The 18502-nt window shown below is 45.4% G+C and overlaps 2 protein-coding genes across 3 annotated transcripts in view; one reads left to right on the top strand and one right to left on the bottom strand.

Annotated features, from left to right (window-relative positions):
• The window catches only part of LOC106571974 (voltage-dependent L-type calcium channel subunit alpha-1D), an 86770-nt gene extending 79207 nt beyond the window's left edge, over window positions 1–7563 (top strand). Inside the window, exons 40-47 of one of the 2 annotated variants that reach the window (XM_045695967.2) lie at window positions 363–742; window positions 3556–3582; window positions 3833–3973; window positions 4056–4168; window positions 4275–4399; window positions 4572–4706; window positions 4860–5045; window positions 5214–7563. In XM_045695967.2, coding sequence (XP_045551923.1) covers window positions 363–742; window positions 3556–3582; window positions 3833–3973; window positions 4056–4168; window positions 4275–4399; window positions 4572–4706; window positions 4860–5045; window positions 5214–5501 — 1395 coding nt within the window. In that variant the 3' untranslated portion in view covers window positions 5502–7563. The remainder of the gene's footprint in view (window positions 1–362; window positions 743–3555; window positions 3583–3832; window positions 3974–4055; window positions 4169–4274; window positions 4400–4571; window positions 4707–4859; window positions 5046–5213) is intronic. The other variant, XM_082962018.1, reaches the window with a different exon arrangement.
• On the bottom strand, window positions 7226–17997 carry chdh (choline dehydrogenase). The gene is made up of 8 exons (XM_014145597.3): window positions 17861–17997; window positions 16413–17185; window positions 15587–15738; window positions 15386–15515; window positions 11368–11502; window positions 11039–11181; window positions 10213–10315; window positions 7226–9991 (listed from the first exon to the last, which is right to left on the bottom strand). The coding sequence occupies exons 2-8, from the start codon at window positions 17161–17163 to the stop codon at window positions 9573–9575; spliced, it is 1833 nt and encodes a 610-aa protein (XP_014001072.1). The 5' UTR covers window positions 17164–17185; window positions 17861–17997; the 3' UTR covers window positions 7226–9572.
• Between the last annotated feature and the right edge of the window lie 505 nt (window positions 17998–18502).

Raw genomic sequence — 18502 nt, forward strand, 5'->3', positions numbered from 1 at the left:
TAACCCATTCCCTAACCTTAACCTAACATGACTCGTGACCCGGGTTCGCTTCCAGCTCCCTCCATTCGATACAATAACACTCATATTGCCTGTGAACCCAGAGCATGCAGATGACAGAGTTGTTCAACCCAGTGGTTTTTAAAGGCAGTCCTCTTTCATAGCATGTTTAGCGCAAAAACGAAATGCACGGTTAATTATAGACCTTCATTATCTGTTGAACATCATTTAGTGAAGATTGGAATTAAGACCTCAATGACAAAGTGCCCTGCCACCAGGACAGATCCAAAACCAGTGGTTAAGTTTAGTCACTGTGTTTATTATGGTAATTTGTACTGTCGGTTCTGACAATGTTGTCTCTACAGAGGAACGGCGTGATCTTCTCCAACCACACCAATCACGTTAACGGGGACCACCGGGGTTCCGCCCACCAGACAAACGTCACTCAGCGGCCCCTCCAGGTCCCTCCGCCTTCCTGCCACGCCTCCTTGGAGCCCTCCCAGGTCGGCTCTGAGGAGAGGGCAGGCGAACCCCACTGGTACAACAACTACTACTACCCCAAATCCCCCATATCCTCAAACGCCAACCTTAACAATGCCAACGTGCACCCTATGCCCTCCCTGACCAACGGGGGGCAGCGCCGCTGTCTTCGCCGTGAGTACCCGTCCACTAATGGGGCACCCTCTTCCAGCTCGCACCGCAAGATTGTTGACTTCGACACCCACACCACGGTCCAATCTGCAAGGTAACTTAAGATTCTTCTTTCTTGGCTAGGTCTCTCTGGTAAAAGAGGTCTCTTTTATTTAACTAGGCAAGTCAGTTAAGAACAAATTCTTATTTACAATGACGGCCTACCCCGGTCAAACCCTAACCCAGACGACACTGGGCCAGTTGTGCGCCGCCCTATGGGACTCCCAATCACAGCCCGGTTGTGATACAACCTGGAATTGAACCAGGGTCTGTAGTGATGCCTCTAGCACTGAGATGCAGTGCCTTAGACCGCTGCGCCACTTGGGATGAGCCCCCCCCCCAAAAAAAATTATTATGGTTCTCTCCATCTTTAATGCAGTAGTCATTCAATGCTGGTAATAAACTAGTTGATTATTTTAGTGGTGATTTCATGTGTGATGAGCACACTGGTTACCTGCTTGCGTAATGTCTAGGAGCTGTGGAGCACCAGTGTTGTAAAGTACTTAAGTAAAAATACTTTAAAGGACTACTTAAGTAGTTTTGGGGGGTATCTGTACTTTACTTTAATATTTATATTTTTGACAACTTTTACTTTTACTTCACTACATTCCTAAAGAATAATAAGTTACTTTTTACTCCATTACCCTGACACCCATAGAATGGATATTTTCAGTGCCATTAATTCATGCACCACTAGGGCCTCTATTCAATCTATCTAGCTGAAGCGTTACCGATTGCGCAATAGAAATGTAAAATAAATATCAGATTAAGCCGACATATGCAGCATTCACCGTGAACCCTAACGCGGGAACATTGCCTTTCAGTTTCAATCACACTGCAACGAGGAACTTCAGCGATACGGATTGAATAGAGCCTAAGAGCTCTTCATGTCAAAATCCTGGATTTGTGTGTATTTATCAGCAACACACACACACACTCCAGACCCATTCATTCATGACCACCTGACCTCACCGCTCCCGGTTTCCTCTGTATCCATCCACCTACCTTTCTTATTCATCACAATACTTTATATCATCTGACCATCTCTTACTGCAAGGAATCATCACCAAATCTACTCTACACACGGATGATACATACAGTGGGGGAAAAAAGTATTTGATCCCCTGCTGATTTTGTACGTTTGCCCACTGACAAAGAAAGGATCAGTCTATAATTTTAATGGTAGGTTTATTTGAACAGTGAGAGACAGAATAACAACAAAAATATCCGGAAAAACGCATGTCAGAAATGTTATAAATTGATTTGCATTTTAATGAGGGAAATAAGTATTTGACCCCTTCTCAATCAGAAAGATTTCTGGCTCCCAGGTGTCTTTTATACAGGTAACGAGCTGAGATTAGGAGCACACTGTTAAAGGGAGTGCTCCTAATCCCAGTTTGTTACCTGTATAAAAGACACCTGTCCACAGAAGCAATCAATCAATCAGATTCCAAACTCTCCACCATGGCCAAGACCAAAGAGCTCTCCAAGGATGTCAGGGACAAGATTGTAGACCTACACAAGGCTGGAATGGGCTACAAGACCATCGCCAAGCAGCTTGGTGAGAAGGTGACAACATTTGGTGCGATTATTCGCAAATGGAAGAAACACAAAAGAACTGTCAATATCCCTCGGCCTGGGGCTCCATGCACGATCTCACCTCGTGGAGTTGCAATGATCATGAGAACGGTGAGGAATCAGCCCAGACACACGGGAGGATCTTGTCAATGATCTCAAGGCAGCTGGGACCATAGTCACCAAGAAAACAATTGGTAACACACTACGCCGTGAAGGACTGAAATCCTGCAGCGCCTGCAAGGTCCCCCTGCTCAAGAATACATATACATGCCGTCTGAAGTTTGCCAATGAACATCTGAATGACTCAGAGGACAACTGGTGAAAGTGTTGTGATCAGATGAGACCAAAATGGAGCTGTTTGACATCAACTCAACTCGCCGTGTTTGGAGGAGGAGGAATGCTGCCTATGACCCCAAGAACACCATCTCCACGTCAAACATGGAGGTGGAAACATTATGCTAAGGGGACAGGACAACTTCACCGCATCAAAGGGACGATGGACGGGGCCATGTACCGTCAAATCTTGGATGAGAACCTCCTTCCCTCAGCCAGGGCATTGAAAATGGGTCGTGGATGGGTATTCCAGCATGACAATGACCCAAAACACACGGCCAAGGCAACAAAGGAGTGGCTCAAGAAGAAGCACATTAAGGTCCTGGAGTGGCCTAGCCAGTCCCCAGACCTTAATCTCATAGAAAATCTGTGGAGGGAGCTGAAGGTTCGAGTTGCCAAACGTCAGCCTCGAAACCTTAATGACTTGGAGAAGATCTGCAAAGAGGAGTGGGACAAAATCCCTCCTGAGATGTATGCAAACCTGGTGGCCAACTACAAGAAACGACTGACCTCTGTGATTGCCAACAAGGGTTTTGCCACCAAGTACTAAGTCATGTTTTGCAGAGGGGTCAAATACTTATTTCCCTCATTAAAATGCAAATCATTTTATAACATTTTTGACATGCGTTTTTCTGGATTTTTTTGTTGTTATTCTGTCTCTCACTGTTCAAATAAACCTACTATTAAAATTATAGACTGATCATTTCTTTGTAAGTGGGCAAACGTACAAAATCAGCAGGGGATTAAATACTTTCCCCCGCCCACTGTAGATAGTATGTTACCTGTGGTGTTATTTCTATGATGTTTCACCCTTTTTTGGTGGTCATGTTTATTGTTTCATATGTCTCGGATTATTATTTCTGTTTGTCTCACATTACGGATTATGTCTTGTCTTTGTTATTGCATGCCCTTCTTGTCCCAAATACAAATTCCCTTCACCACTACTTGCTTGGACAGGAGGCGCTACTATGAGACCTACATTAGGTATGTGTATGAAACTACTGGGTCACCCCTTAACGACCCCAATCTTTCGTTGGTTTATAATGAGCTGTGAGCAACACCCCCCCAAAACATGAATGATATACTATTGATTACGGTTGTAAACCATTTGACGAATTCATCTGTATCTTCGTTCAAATGCAGGGCTTTAGTCTGTGATCTATATGTACAGTTACGTCACTTTTTCCTCAATCGCCCCTCAACTTCTGGTTGAACCTTTGACCTTTGACCTCAGGCCAGAATCAGGGGGTGTTCGTTACCCTACCGCTCGTAGAGAGGAGCCAGGGAGGGCAGACAGTGATGATGACAGGGGCTCTGGAGAATACTTCAGCGGGGAAGAGTACCAGGAGGATGACATCATGTTGCACAAAGACAGGTATCACCATGGAAACCACTACGTCCTCTACTGTTCCTGCTGTTGACAAAGGTGGTTGTTTATTGATGATGTTGTTGTTCAGGATGTCCCATAAGGAGTATCAACCGGACAGTCTCTGTGATGACCACCAGCAACCCATTTACCAGGATGGTGGGCGGTCGCCGAAGCGATGGTTGCTCCCCTCTACACCCCAGGGTGAGGTCCCTTGGTCACTGATTGGCTGATAAAGAGGATGATGTAACACTTGTAATTACGACCCATAGCTGTAACAAAAAAGGGTCTCTTGTGTTTGAACCTCTAGCCCTCCACAGACCCTCATTCAACTTTCATTGTCTGCGGAAACAAAGCAGCCAAGACGATGACATCCCCTTGACCCCTTCCATTCCCCTTCGAACAGCTCTACCCCTGCATCTGCTGCAGCAGCAGGTAGGTACCACTGAACCAAACACACACAACCAAACTGATGCTTACCCTTATATGCACCGAAATATGCTAGACAGGACTCACTACACATACAATATGCACCAGTCTTCATCTAGGCAATAGAATAAAGGTATGGTTTGACCCCCTTTAACCCCTTCATTAATCTGTTGCCAAGGTGATGGCGGTGGCTGGCCTGGACTCCAGCAGAGTCCAGCGTCTCTCTCCATCACACTCTCTACGCTCTTGGGCCACGCCCCCCGTCTCCCCCAGCAGCAGGGACCACTCCCATTACTACACACCCCTTATCCAGGTGTGTGTGTGTGTGTGTGTGTGTGTGTGTGTGTGTGTGTGTGTGTGTGTGTGTGCATGTGTTGGTGTGTGATAAGAAATGGCTGAGTGTATTGAGAGATACTGTACATGTGTGAACGTAAACGTGTGGATTCATGTGTCTGTATTCATCCAGGTGGACTGGCGTGGGCTGAGCAGTGTGAGTAGCACCCCTGGCTCTGTGAGAAGGAGCACCTGGTACACTGACGCCCCAGAAGCCCCCCTAAGCCGTACTTACTCCCCCTCACAGCTCCAGATCCCACCAGAATACCGCAGGCAGTACCACCAGAACAGAGGCAGTGCTAACAGCCTAGTGGAGGCTGTGAGTAGCCCTGACACACACACACACACACACACACACACACACACACACACACACACACACACACACACACACACACACACACACACACACACACACACACACACACACACACACACACACCACTTTGATTGATTGAATGATTAATTTTTCCCTCTAATGTTTCAGGTGTTGATTTCAGAAGGACTGGGGAAATACGCCAAGGACCCCAAGTTTGTGTCAGCGACCAAGCACGAGATCGCGGACGCCTGCGAGATGACCATCGACGAGATGGAGAGTGCCGCCAGCAACCTGCTGAACGGCAGTATGGGTAATGGGGCGGGGCCAACGGACACAGTGACTTCCACGAGCCTCAGGGAGCACAATCTCGAGGACTACAGCGATGAGGAGCCTGACGCGCGTGGGAAATACGAGGAGGATCTGACCGATGAGATGATATGCATCAGCATCCTATAGCAGTCCCTCACACTACACAGGCTGCGTCTGACATGGCACCCTATTCCCTATAGTGTGCTTCCAGTGCACTATATAGGGAGCGATGTGCCTTTTGGATGCAGCCAACAACCATACAAACAAACAAGAGAACAAAGTGCCTTTCTTTCTGTGGAATGAATGGATGGATGGATGAAAACACTGCCAGCTGGAGAGGAGTGGCGGGATGGAGGGATGGAGGGATGGAATGGCACGCCAAAGATCCAACTTCAGAGGAGTCCCGCCCCTTTCTCTCCGTCTGCTTTGCAGCACCCAATGAAGCAGAGTGAAGTATAAGAGGAGGTTGTCCCAAAGGGGTCGCAGTAATGTTGGGTTTCCTCTTCAACGACTTCATATTTTTTCATACAGAAATCACATATCAGTGAAATTAAGTTCCAATCCTCAGCCAACCCTCCACCTCCCGTTTGCCTTACCCTCTGCACAAAGATACTAAGTGTAGTCAATCATAGACTGAGAGTGGCGGCCATTTTACAGACTGCATTTTGAAACTGTGAACGACCAACATGAGAAAACGGTGTACTCCAATATCGTACTCTCTCCTGCCCAACCAATCAATCTTCAGGGATGACTTAGCAGCCATAATATTTTAATGAAAGGAAAATCTATTAAGTTGTAGATATATTTTAAACCCTCTTAAAAAATATATATTATTTGAAAGAGATACTTTATATGTAGTTATTTATGGCTCGTTACAGGTATAACATATTCCCCATGCCTATTAAATAGATAAGTATCGTTTTATTTGGAATGAATATGAAATTATATTTTATTATGTTTAGCCTTTTTTCCCCCACTACTTTAAGGGGATTCATGTTGATTTAGAATGAATATGTCAGAGGTACTTTATCTCAAGTGCGCGTACAGTTTGTTTCTACAGAAGTAGGGTTTGCCATTTACCAGCTTAGCTCACTGCCAACAGAAAAGAACTAGTAACGCCAGGTTAGTGGGTTTGATTCCCAGGATCACCCATATGTAAAATATATGTACGCAATGACTAAGACGCTTTGGATAAAAGCGGCTTCTGAAGGGCTTACATAAGGACAACTCGGTACTATCATGGAAATGTGTTTCTGTCCTCCCAACCTTTAATGTGCAACGAAAGTGCCCTTTCAAAAAACACCAAAAGGTAAATATATGCTTTAAAGACACAGCTATTGCCAATAATGCTGTACGATTAAAATGCTTTTTCCCCAAACGTGTCAAGGTCAACATAAACCCGGGTCACGTCAGGGATCTTTGTGAAATGGCGTCACGAAATGTAAATTCCTTGCCAATGGAATATTGTTTACAACGACTAGGGTTTCCTCAGCATTACTACCAGTTCTCTCTCGACACAGAACAACGCTCTCAGTTCAACACATGAATGGTGGAGGGCATTTTAAGATGGCCGCCAATAGTGATGGCCACTCTGTGGGTGTTTTGACGAACAGGGTTAAAATCCTGACATAGTGGTAACAATACCCACTGCATTAGAAGTTATATCACTGGTTCAAGTATATTTCAAATGAATTTCAAATGTAATTAAGATGGTGAGACTGTACTTTTCCCTGTACGTCGTTACTGAGACCTTTGAATCAGTGATCTGCCAAGTGATAGGTGACGGTATATTCCACTAAATTAAAATCATCTTTATTTATACTGTATGCCAATGATTGAAGAAAAAAAAGACAACTTTGAAACAGAAAAGGTTTGTTATACAACTTGTGCAATTCACAGCTTTATTTTTTTTGGACTACTTCTGTTTTAAAGATGCATTGAAATGTTGATGGTAATGTTAAAAACCTGTACAGAATGTGTAAATGACAGTTAAAATGATTCACTGTACTTGAAGATTTCTACCCGCTAAAGTTACAGCTAATTCCACTTAGTAGCAAATTAGTTTTACCTAAAAATGTAGTACTTTTTATTTATTTTTTACATTTGCTTGAGTCTCTTGAATATTTGCCTGGAAATACAAATGGACTGCTGATGATTTTCTAATGTTCACAACTGAATAAACTCTACGGCACTAAATGCCTCCAGAGGACAGCATCTGTGCTCTACGTACTCAGCCGGCAGGAATTAGAAAGATAATCAAATCTTACAAGGATTTCTAAGGAATATTATTTTCACAATCACAGCTGTTCTTGAGTCTGCGCTAAAAATCGGTGTGCAAAGCGTTCATGTAAGGTCCTAGATTCAATCAGCTCAAGGGCTCTACTCAATCAGATCCACTTTACCCGACATCCGCATAGTGGTTGTTTTGACGATGTTGGAGGTGGAACTGCGTTAGAAATGTCGACTCCACCAGCGGTCCTTTATACCTAAAGCGGACATTGCCATTGGTTGCACGGAGTCGCATTAACATAAATCCCATGCAGCCTTGTTTACAAGTTTTAACACTGGAATGTTGAGATGTAATCTACACCTGGATTAGGTTGATAGAAATCCTAATTTCGTTTAATGATTTTCATTTTTAGCGTCATTTCTATATTTCCTGGTTCTGAACTTCTAACGTAACGGGGACAGGTGCGGCTTCGTGACAATGATCACAAGAGCAGCTGCTCACCAATCTGACAGCTCCAACGCAGTTACACCTCAGACACTGCCAAAACATCTGCTGTGTGGGTGTTGGCTATCGCCGGATCACGCTTGATCTGATTTAATCTAGGCCCGAGATGTCATCTCACATTCCAGTGTTCGAACTTGTAAACAAGGCTGCATGGGATTTCTCTTAATGTGACTCTGTGCGGCCAATGGCAATGTCTGTTTTAGGTATAAGGCCGGGAGCCACTTGTGGATTTGACAGCTCTAACGCTGTCCCACCTCGGACACCGCCAAAACAACTACTATGCGGAGTAGAGCACTAAGATTTAGAAGTCACATTGTTAAGGCTAGCATGAACATAAGGGTTAATAGTATGCAAGTGTATGAGAATACTACTGTAACATATTATTGCAGCTCTGCTCAAATTAAGCAATAAGGCACAAGGGGGTGTGGTATGTGGCCAATATACCACGGCTAAGGGATGTTCTTATGCATGACGCAACGTGGAGTGCCTGGATACAGCCTTTAGCCATGGTATTTTGGCCATATACCACAAACCCCAGAGGTGCCTTATTGCTATTATGAACTGGTTATGAACGTAATTGGAGCAGTACAAATAAATGTTTTGTCATTCCTGTGGTATACGGTCTGATATTCCACGGCTGTCAGTCAATCTGCTTTCAGGGCTCGAACCACCCGGTTTATAATAATCAATAGAGTACCATAAGATGTATCATACCAAACATACTTCATTTAAGGCACTTCAATCAAGACAACATACTTCAAAGACACTTTCATGATTGGCAAGGCAACTATCAAAAGCTTAAATCCTTCATAAATCATTTTCAAATAATTGTAAACATAGATGTAAGAATACTACCCAGAGAACGATTAAATCACATCAGAAACTCACTGGGAAATTAGTCTTTCAAAGGTTGATTAATGTTTCTGAATTCAGGTAACTACCTTTATCTAGTGTTTACCACATAGAAATTGAATTATTTACTTCATTTATTATTCATATGAAATGTCAATAGTGCAGTGAAACAGACGTCCCAGCTCTCTCTCATTGTAAATGGAGAGAGGGGTTGGACAGAAAACCAGCATTATCAGGAAAGTAGGGAACACTGCAATCAACAGTGATTCTTAGGGTTGTAGTTTCTGCTGGTTAGCATGCCTTGGCACTTTATTGACTTCCAACGGAGTCTACTACATCTTCCTGATACTGAGTATTAAATAACGAAAAAAAAGCAGCTGCCACTGAGAACCTTGAAGGTACAAGCTCTGCCAGAATTTTACACCAATGGACGGGTTAGACAATGGAAGGCTTATCTGTACTTTTTACGCTACTTAAAAAAAGAAAAAAAAGAATTACATATCAATCGTAAAAAAGAGAAACTTTGACGGTAAAGACAGACGGATGTGTACATGAGTACCTAGCATCCACCTCTGGCTGTTCAGGCCCTTAGGAGATGGCAACGCTGCAGGTTCCACACGTCTGTGTGAAGCTCATCGCTGGGTCTCTAGAGATCCCGGCTGGTACACAGGCACCCCGGGGTCGCTGAGCGCCGGTCGCCCTCTGATGATGTCAGCAGCCTTCTCCGCGATCATAATGGTGGGGGCGTTGAGGTTGCCGCTGACGACGCTGGGCATGATGGAGGCGTCGACCACACGGAGGCCCTCGAGGCCCAGCACGCGCGTCTCTGGGTCCACCACCGCCATTGGGTCAGACGGAGAACCCATCTTACACGTGCAGGACGGATGGTAGGCGCTGTCAGCCTTGTGACGCACAAACGCATCAATCTCGGCGTCTGACTGACACTCAGGCCCTGGCTGTACCTCGGGCCCCCGGAATGGGTCGAAGGCCTTCTGGGAGAAGATCTCCCGAGAAAGCTTGACACACTCCCTGAACTCCCATACATCTGTGTCTGAGGCAGAGAGAGGAGACACACAAGTCACCAACCACACAGGGCCTGTTTCCTAGAACCAGATTAAGACTACACATGGAATAAAAATACATTTTCAATGGAGATTCTTCAATGAGCATGATTTTCAGTTTGGGAATAGGCTTAATCTGGGTCTAGGAAATAATCCATTCAGAGAATTTTGTTAGGCATGGTCTGGTGACAGTATGTAAGGCAGAACTTACCTGTTGAGAGGTAGTTGGGCTGGATGATTGGGTGCTCTAGAGGGCTGGCGCTCTTCAGCTTTAACCATCCAATACTAGTACTTCTCATTGGTCCCACGTGAACCTGTCACATCAAAACGGGCCAATCGGTTTCCAGTATCAACATTAGTTCATATTTCAGAGACGTGACAGGTTTAGCATAACAACAAACATCATGAGTTTGCTTAAAGCACAAGCTGATCTGCTAACAGGTTAAGGTTCATTGCTACTTCATGGGGAAATCCTAAGTACATGTGAGTGTGAACTTGTACAAACTATAGTAGAGGGTCAATTATTGTAGTATCATTATGTCTCATCTAGGCTCAGTGGTCCAGCTTCAGAAAATGTCTCTAGAAACATCATAACAGGCAATGTTTTTGTCACATTTATGACCGAAGGCAGCGGTTGATAAAGTACTTCCAACATTTCCATATAAATTGCAATAGGAATGGCTACAGATTCTGAGGAATTGGGTTATTCAAACTACATGTCTGCCGTTGTTGCCCCCATTCAAAACAGTGGATTGGATTAGGTGAAAAGGTTCAATAAAATGCAAGTCCTGGTGATAAAGTTCTTGCAAAATTCTCACGCACACTTCCAACTGCTACCACAAGTGTGAATGCATCTCTGGGAATGCACTGTGTGTGTGTGCAGGTGTGAGTGGGAAACGCCTTTCACAACATGCAGAGCCTTGGATGAATCAGAGCATGGACATAAGAGGGTGTTTAGCATGGAGAGATTTATCGGGTGTAAGGACACACACGTTCCACAGACATGCCCAAAACACACATCCACACACACAGCTTACCTGGTAAGCTTCTATCTTGGAGGCGACGCGGCCGTGGTCGATGACCTGCGAGGGCAGAAAGTGGAACTGGATGTCGGGGTGGGCCACGCCCCCTCTGCTCCGGATGAAGCCCCCGCTCTCCAGGTGGGCCGTGGCCCCGTATCCTGGGAGTCAGGTGCCATGGTTACCGGGTTAAACAATTTGGATGCTAGACGCAAGTCTAGTGAAATTACATTCTCACAAAATAAAAAGGAGCCATCAGAACCTTCGCTGGTGTGTTTAACCTGTGTACTTGTTTGACCTGTGTACCTGCTTAACTTGTGTAGCTTTGCTGTCCTTGTTTGTTATACCTGTATATTGGAGGAGCCACTCCAGGCCAATCTTGACCATGTGGAAAGGCTTCTGGGCCTTGTACAGGGTGATGGGCTGAGTGCACTGCTGCTGAACATACAGCTCCAGGTGATCCTGAAGATTACTGCCCACTCCTACAGATAGGACACACACACACACACACACACACACACACACACACACACACACACACACACACACACACACGTCAACATTATGTAAGGACATTTATAAAAATAAAAAAACAGTACTACTCTCCACAACTTGAACACACACACACACACCCTGTATATGTAATCATTAGTGAATGTCCTTGAGCTTTGCTACAGCTGCTTTAATGTATTTCACTGGCTCAGTATTATTTGTATATAACTAACTGACTTCTCTGGAAACTTGCCTCAATGGGAATGTCTTACTATGAAACCTAACAGACTTTAGTCGTCAAATCAAATTTTATTTGTCACATACACATGGTTAGCAGATGTTAATGCGAGTGTAGCGAAATGCTTGTGCTTCTAGTTCCGACAGCGCAGTAACATCTAACAAGTAATCTGACAATTCCTCAACAACTACCTAATACACACATATCTAAAAGGGGTGAACGAGAATATGTACATATAAATATATGGATGAGCGATGGCCGAGCTGCATAGGCAAGGTGCAATAGATGGTATAAAATACAGTATATACATATGATATGAGTAATGTAAGATAAGTAAACATTATTAAAGTGGTATTATTTAAAGTGGCATTGTTTAAAGTGACTAGTGATCCATTTGTTTAAGTGACCAGTGATTGGGTCTCCATGTAGGCAGCAGCCTCTCTGAGTTAGTGATGGCTGTTTAGCAGTCTGATGGCCTTGAGATAGAAGCTGTTCTTCAGTCTCTCGGTCCCAGCTTTGATGCACCTGTACTGACCTCGCCTTCTAGATGGTAGCAGTGTGAACAGGCAGTGGCTTGAATGGTTGTTGTCTTTGATGATCTTTTTGGCCTTCCTGTGACATCGGGTGCTGTAGGTGTCATGGAGGACAGGTAGTTTGCCCCGGTGATGCGTTGTGCAGACCGCACCACCCTCTGGAGAGTCTTGCGGTTGAGGGCGGAGCAGTTGCCGTACCAGGCGGTGATACAGCCCAACAGGATGCTCTCGATTGTGGATCTGTAAAAGTGTGTCAGGGTTTTGGGTGACAAGCCAAATTTCTTCAGCCTCCTTTGGTTGAAGAGGTGCTGTTGCGCCTTCTTCACCATGCTGTCTGTGTGGGTGGACCATTTCAGTTTGTCTTTGATGTGTACACCGAGGAACTTAAAACCTTTCACTTTCTCCACTGCTGTCCCTTCGATGTGGATGGGGGGGTCCTCCCTCCGCTGTTTCCTGAAGTCCACGATCATCTCCTTTGTTTTGTTGACGTTGAGTGAGAGGTTGTTTTCCCGACACCACACTCTGAGTGCCCTCACCTCCTCCCTGTAGGCTGTCTCGTCGTTGTTGGTAATCAAGCCCACTACTGTTGTGTCGTCTGCAAACTTGATGACTGAGTTGGAGACGTGCATGGCCATGCAGTCGTGGGTGAACAGGGAGTACAAGAAGAGGCTGAGCACGCACCCTTGTGGAGCCCCAGTGTTGAGGGTCAGCGAGGTGGAGATGTTGTTTCTTACCTTCACCACCTGGGGGCGGCCCGTCAGAAAGTCCCGGACCCAATTGCACAGGGCGGGGTTGAGGCCCAGGGCCTCCAGCTTGATGATGATGAGATTGGAGGGTACTATGGTGTTGAATGCTAAGCTGTAGTCAATGAACAGCATTCTTACATAGGTATTCCTCTTGTCCAGATGGGATAGGGCAATGTGCAGTGTGATGGGGATTGCATCGTACTGTTCCTTAGTCGTAGTGTGCTTAGTTTAAATTTGTTTCTGTTCTTGTCCATTAGTGTTCTGTATTTTCTCATGTTCTATGTTTTGTGTGGACCCCAGAAAGAATAGCTGCTGCTTTTTCAACAGCTAATGGAAACCACACACACACCACACACACACACACTGCTGCTACTGTGTTTATTGTCTATCCTGATAGCCTAGTCCCTTTTACCCCTACCTACAGTGCATTTGGAAAGTATTCCAGACCCCTTCCCCTTTTCCACAATTTGTTATGTTACAGCCTTATTCTAAAGTGGATTAAATATTTATTTTTCCTCAATCTACACACAATACCCCATAATGACAAAGCAAAAACAGGTTATCATTTTTATGCAAATGTATTAAAAATAAATAACAGAAATACCTTATTTACATAAGTATTCAGACCCTTTGCTATGAGAGTCGAAATTGAGCTCAGGTGCATCCTGTTTCCATTGATCATCCCTGAGATGTTTCTACAACTTGATTGGAGTCCACCTGTGGTAAATTCAATTGATTGGAAATGATTTGGAAAGGCACACACCTGTCTATATAAGGTCCCACATTTGACAGTGCATGTCAGAGCAAACAGCAAGCCAGGAGGTCGAAGGAATTGTGCGTAGAGCTCCAAGACTGTGTCGTGGCACATACCTGGGGAAGGGTACCAAAACATTTCTGCAGCATTAAAGGTCCCCAATAACACAGTGGCCTCTGTCATTCTTAAATGGAAGAAGTTTGGAACCACCAAGACTCTTCCTCGAGCTGGCTGCCCTGCTAAACTGAGCAATCGGGGGAGAAGGGCCTTGGTCAGGGAGTTCAGAGCTCCAGAGCTCCTCTGTGGAGATGGGAGAACCTTCCAGAAGGACAACCATCTCTGCAGCACTCCACCAATCAGGCCTTTATGGTAGAGTGGCCAGACGGAAGCCACTCCTCAGTAAAAGGCACGACAGCCCGCTTGGAATTGGCCAAAAGGGACCTAAAGGACTCTCAGGCCATGATAAACAAGATTTTCTGGTCTGATGAAACCAAGATTGAACTCTTTGGCCTGAATACCAAGCGTCACGTCTAGAGGAAACCTGGAATCATCCCTACGGTGAAGCATGGTGGTGGCGGCATCATGCTGTGGGGATGTTTTTCAGCGGTAGAGACTGGGAAACTAGTCAGAGTCGAGGGCAAGATGAATGGAGCAAAGTACAGAGAGATCCATGATGAAAACCTGCTCCAGAGTGCCAGTGCCCCTGTGACAACAATTTTGGACCTCCTTGTGGCCCCCCTAAATGTGGAGTATGAAATAATTTTTACATAACTAATTTTTGCTATCCTTCTTTTTTTACATCCGTTATTAGACAGTGGCAACGCGGAACACTAATGATTATGAACATGGTCTTTTGCCTGCTAATGCCTGCAATGCAGTGAAGAAAATGATATGACAACAATAACGTCTAATGTAACTGGCCCCTCTAACAGTACAACTGGCCCCAGCTTGGCCCCCCCAGTTGAAATGGTCTAGAACCGCCACTGTCAGGACCTCAGACTGGTGCAAAGATTCACCTTCCCACAGGACAATGACCCTAAGCACTCAGCTAAGACAACGCAGGAGAGGCTTCGGGACAAGGCTCTGCATGTCCTTGAGTGGGCCAGCCAGATCCCGGACTTGAACCCGATCGAACATCTCTGGAGAGACCTGAAAATAGCTGTGAAGCAACGCTCCCCATCCAACCTGACAGAGCTTGGAAGGATCTGCAGAGAAGAATGGGAGAAACTCCCCAAATAAGGGTGTGCCAAGCTTGCAGTGTCATACCCAAGAAGACTTGGTGCTGTAATTTTTTTTAAATCATCAATTTTAGAATAAGGCTGTAACGTAACAAAATGAATACTTTCCGAATGCACTATACATGTAGAAATTACCTCAACTACCTTGTACATTGACTCAGTATCGTTACTCCTTGTATATAGCTTTGTTATTGTTATTTATTGTGTTACTATTATTATTTGCAGAATTTCTTACATTTTAACTCTTCATTGTTGGTTAAGGGCTCGTAAGTAAGCATTTCACAGTCAACTCTACATTTGTACTTGGCGCATGTGACAAATAAAATTTGATTTGAAGGGGGGTCAGGTGGGGTCATTAGGTCACCTGGTAGATGCTGGACCACAGGGATGTCTAGCTGTTTCAGGTCATCAGCGTTGCCCACCCCGGACAGCATGAGAAGCTGTGGGGAGTTGATGGCCCCACCACTGAGAATGACCTCCTTTTCAGCAAAAACCTGAGAGAGAGAAGAGATGAAGAGAGAGATATGTGAGGGGTTATAGGCTGTTGAATTTCCCAAAGACCTACCTGCTTCTTCTCCCCGTTCTGAGTGTACTCCACACCCACAGCTCTCCTCCCATCAAACAGGATCCTGGTGGTCAGACATTGCACCTCTGTCCTCAGGTTGGCTCGGTTAAGGACCGGCCGCAGGTACGCACTGGCTGTGCTCCACCTCTTACCTTGGGGACGGTGGGGTAGTAGGAGAAAGAGGGGGATGAGAAGAAGATTATGAAGAGATAAGTCTGTTTATAATGCAATTCCCTACTTCTTTGACTTGTACAGATACAGACGTGTGCATACACTGAGTGTACAAACATTAGGAACAACTTCCTAATATTGAGTTGTACCCCCTTATGCCCTCAGAACGGCCTCAATTCGGCAGGGCATGGACTCTACAAGGTGTAGAAAGCGTTCCACAGGGATGCTGGCCCATGTTTACTACAATGCTTCCCACAGCTGTGTCAAGTTGGCTGGATGTCCTTTGGGTGGTGGACTATTCTTGATACACACAGGAAACTGTTGAGCGTGAAAAACCCAGCAGCGGTGCAGTTCATGAAACAAACTGGTGCGCCTTGCACCTACTACCATACCCCGTTCAAAGGCACTTCAATCTTTTGTCTTGCCCATTCACCCTCTGAATGGCACACACATGTCTCAAGGCTTAATAATCCTTCTTTAACCTGTCTCCCCCCCCATTCATCTACACTGATTGAAGTGGATTTAACAAGTGACATCAATACGGCGTCATAGCTTTCCCCTGAATTCACCGGGTCAGTCTGTCATGGAAAGAGCAGGTGTTCCTAATGTTTTGTCCACTCAGTGTATGTGCGCATATCTTTAATTCATCCCCTACCTTCATAGATGGTCATGTCCATCCAGCCCAAGCCCTCCTGCTGAAAGCCGTTCATGTCATTAGTGAAGGGGTACCCAGCCTGCTGGCCAGCCTCTATGAAGGCCCGGTGTAGAGGGTGGTTCGTCTTCCCCCGGGACACATGCAGGGGCCCGCTGCCTCCCCGGTACCGGTCGCCTCCCAGCTCGTGGCACTGGGCCTTGCGGAAGTAGGGTAGGCAGTGGTCGTAGTCCCAGCCCTCCGCCCCCTCCCTCTGCCAGCGGTTGTAGTCCTCACCGTGGCCCCGGATGTACACCATGGCGTTGAGAGAGGAGGAGCCACCCCACACCCTGCCGCGGGGCCAGTACATCACCCGGTTGTTCATGTGCTCCTGGGGCAGGGTGTGGTAGAACCAGTTGACCTTGTCGTCACACAGGTTGTAGGTGAGGGCGGCCGGCATGTGGATCTTCCAGGAGAGGCGGACGTTGCCCAGGGTCCTGTCCTTAGGGCCGGCCTCCAGCAGGAGCACTGACTCCTGGGGATCCTCCGTGAGACGGTTGGCCAGGACGCAGCCCGCCGAGCCAGCGCCCACGATGACATAGTTGAAGGACGGGGTGCTGGGTTTGGCTGCTGTGGTGCTGTACCTGGGAGAGGGGTCCCAGTCCCTCCTTCTGTTCAGGGCATTGGGGGACCCTCTTAACCAGGCTGACACACACCTGCCCACTCCCATCCCCATACTGAACCCAACTTTGCCTGAAGCAGCTGCAGAGAGCATCCCGATGGCTTTGATGGCACACCTGCACAATAAAATACATTAAGAAATATGACATGTTTTTTTTTGTGTGTAGAAAAAAATAACAGATGATTTCAAGCATATCACTTCCGAGGTCAATGATATTATGTAAACGCTTGGAAAACAGAAGATTAGTGGAACAAATATTGTAAAAACAGCACAACTCAAGTCCATGCACAACTCAAGTCCATGCACAGGCAGTCACATGATGCGCACAAGTTTGAGATTCTAGGAACAAGATGACAAAATGAAAACATGATACAGGACCCTACTTGTATCATATTGCTAGTCTAGTTGAATAATGTATGGGCTTCACGCACTATACTGGGAGGGGCTATAGATAGAGGGAATTAACGCCTTCCTTCTCGAGTTTCAGTTACAACATAGCAAATAACTTTAATCAAAAAAAAGAGAGAAATGTTTGCAACATCAACTATATATTTTTTTGCAATTACGTTTTTTTGTACGTGTCAATAAAAACACATATGTGTATGTTATGATTTTTAAAAGATGCAGGCAATAAGACGATATAAAACTTTGAAGCGGGGTCACAGCAATTCAGAAAACGGCGAAGAAGTTTGCGAACTGTGGTTGTGGTTGACACAAAGTGTCATTAAACTTCGCTCACTTTATGTGGGTAAACATGGAAATAACGGGGGAAAAAAACGGGTTTACTTACCGTTATACTTGATCGCATCGACCTATATCTTTCAACACTGTCACACTGTGCAGAGACAAGAGGGCGGAGTTTACGGTCTGCTTGCCACGGGGTGCTTGATTTGGCTTGCAGTGCGCGCCGGGAACAGCAAAGTGGTAACAGTTCCACCATGATCTGTCCTACTCAACAACATATATAACATCTCAAATCAAATCAAAGTTTATTTGACACGTGGGCCGAATACAACAGGTGTGGACCTTACAGTGAAATGCTTACTTACAGGCGCTAACCAGCAGTGCAGTTTCTAAGTAAAAGAAAAGGAATTAGGTGAACAATAGCTAAGTAAAGAAATAAAAACAACAGTAAAAAAGACAGTGAAAAATAACAGTAGCGAGGCTATATACAGTAGCAAGGCTATAACAGTTGCAATGCTATATACAGGCACCGGTTAGTCGGGCTGATTGAGGTAGTATGTACATGTAGGTATGGTTAAAGTGACTATGCATATATGATAAACAGAGAGTAGCAGTAGCATAAAAGAGGGGTTAGGGGGGTAGCCATTTGATTACCTGTTCAGGATTCTTATGGCTTGGGGGTAAAAACTGTTGAGAAGCCTTTTGGTCCTAGACTTGGCGTTCCGGTACCGCTTGCCATGCGGTAGTA

The sequence above is a fragment of the Salmo salar genome, chromosome 15 (genome assembly GCF_965601325.2).
Source record: "Salmo salar chromosome 15, fSalSal1, whole genome shotgun sequence".
NCBI classification, from domain to species: domain Eukaryota; kingdom Metazoa; phylum Chordata; class Actinopteri; order Salmoniformes; family Salmonidae; genus Salmo; species Salmo salar.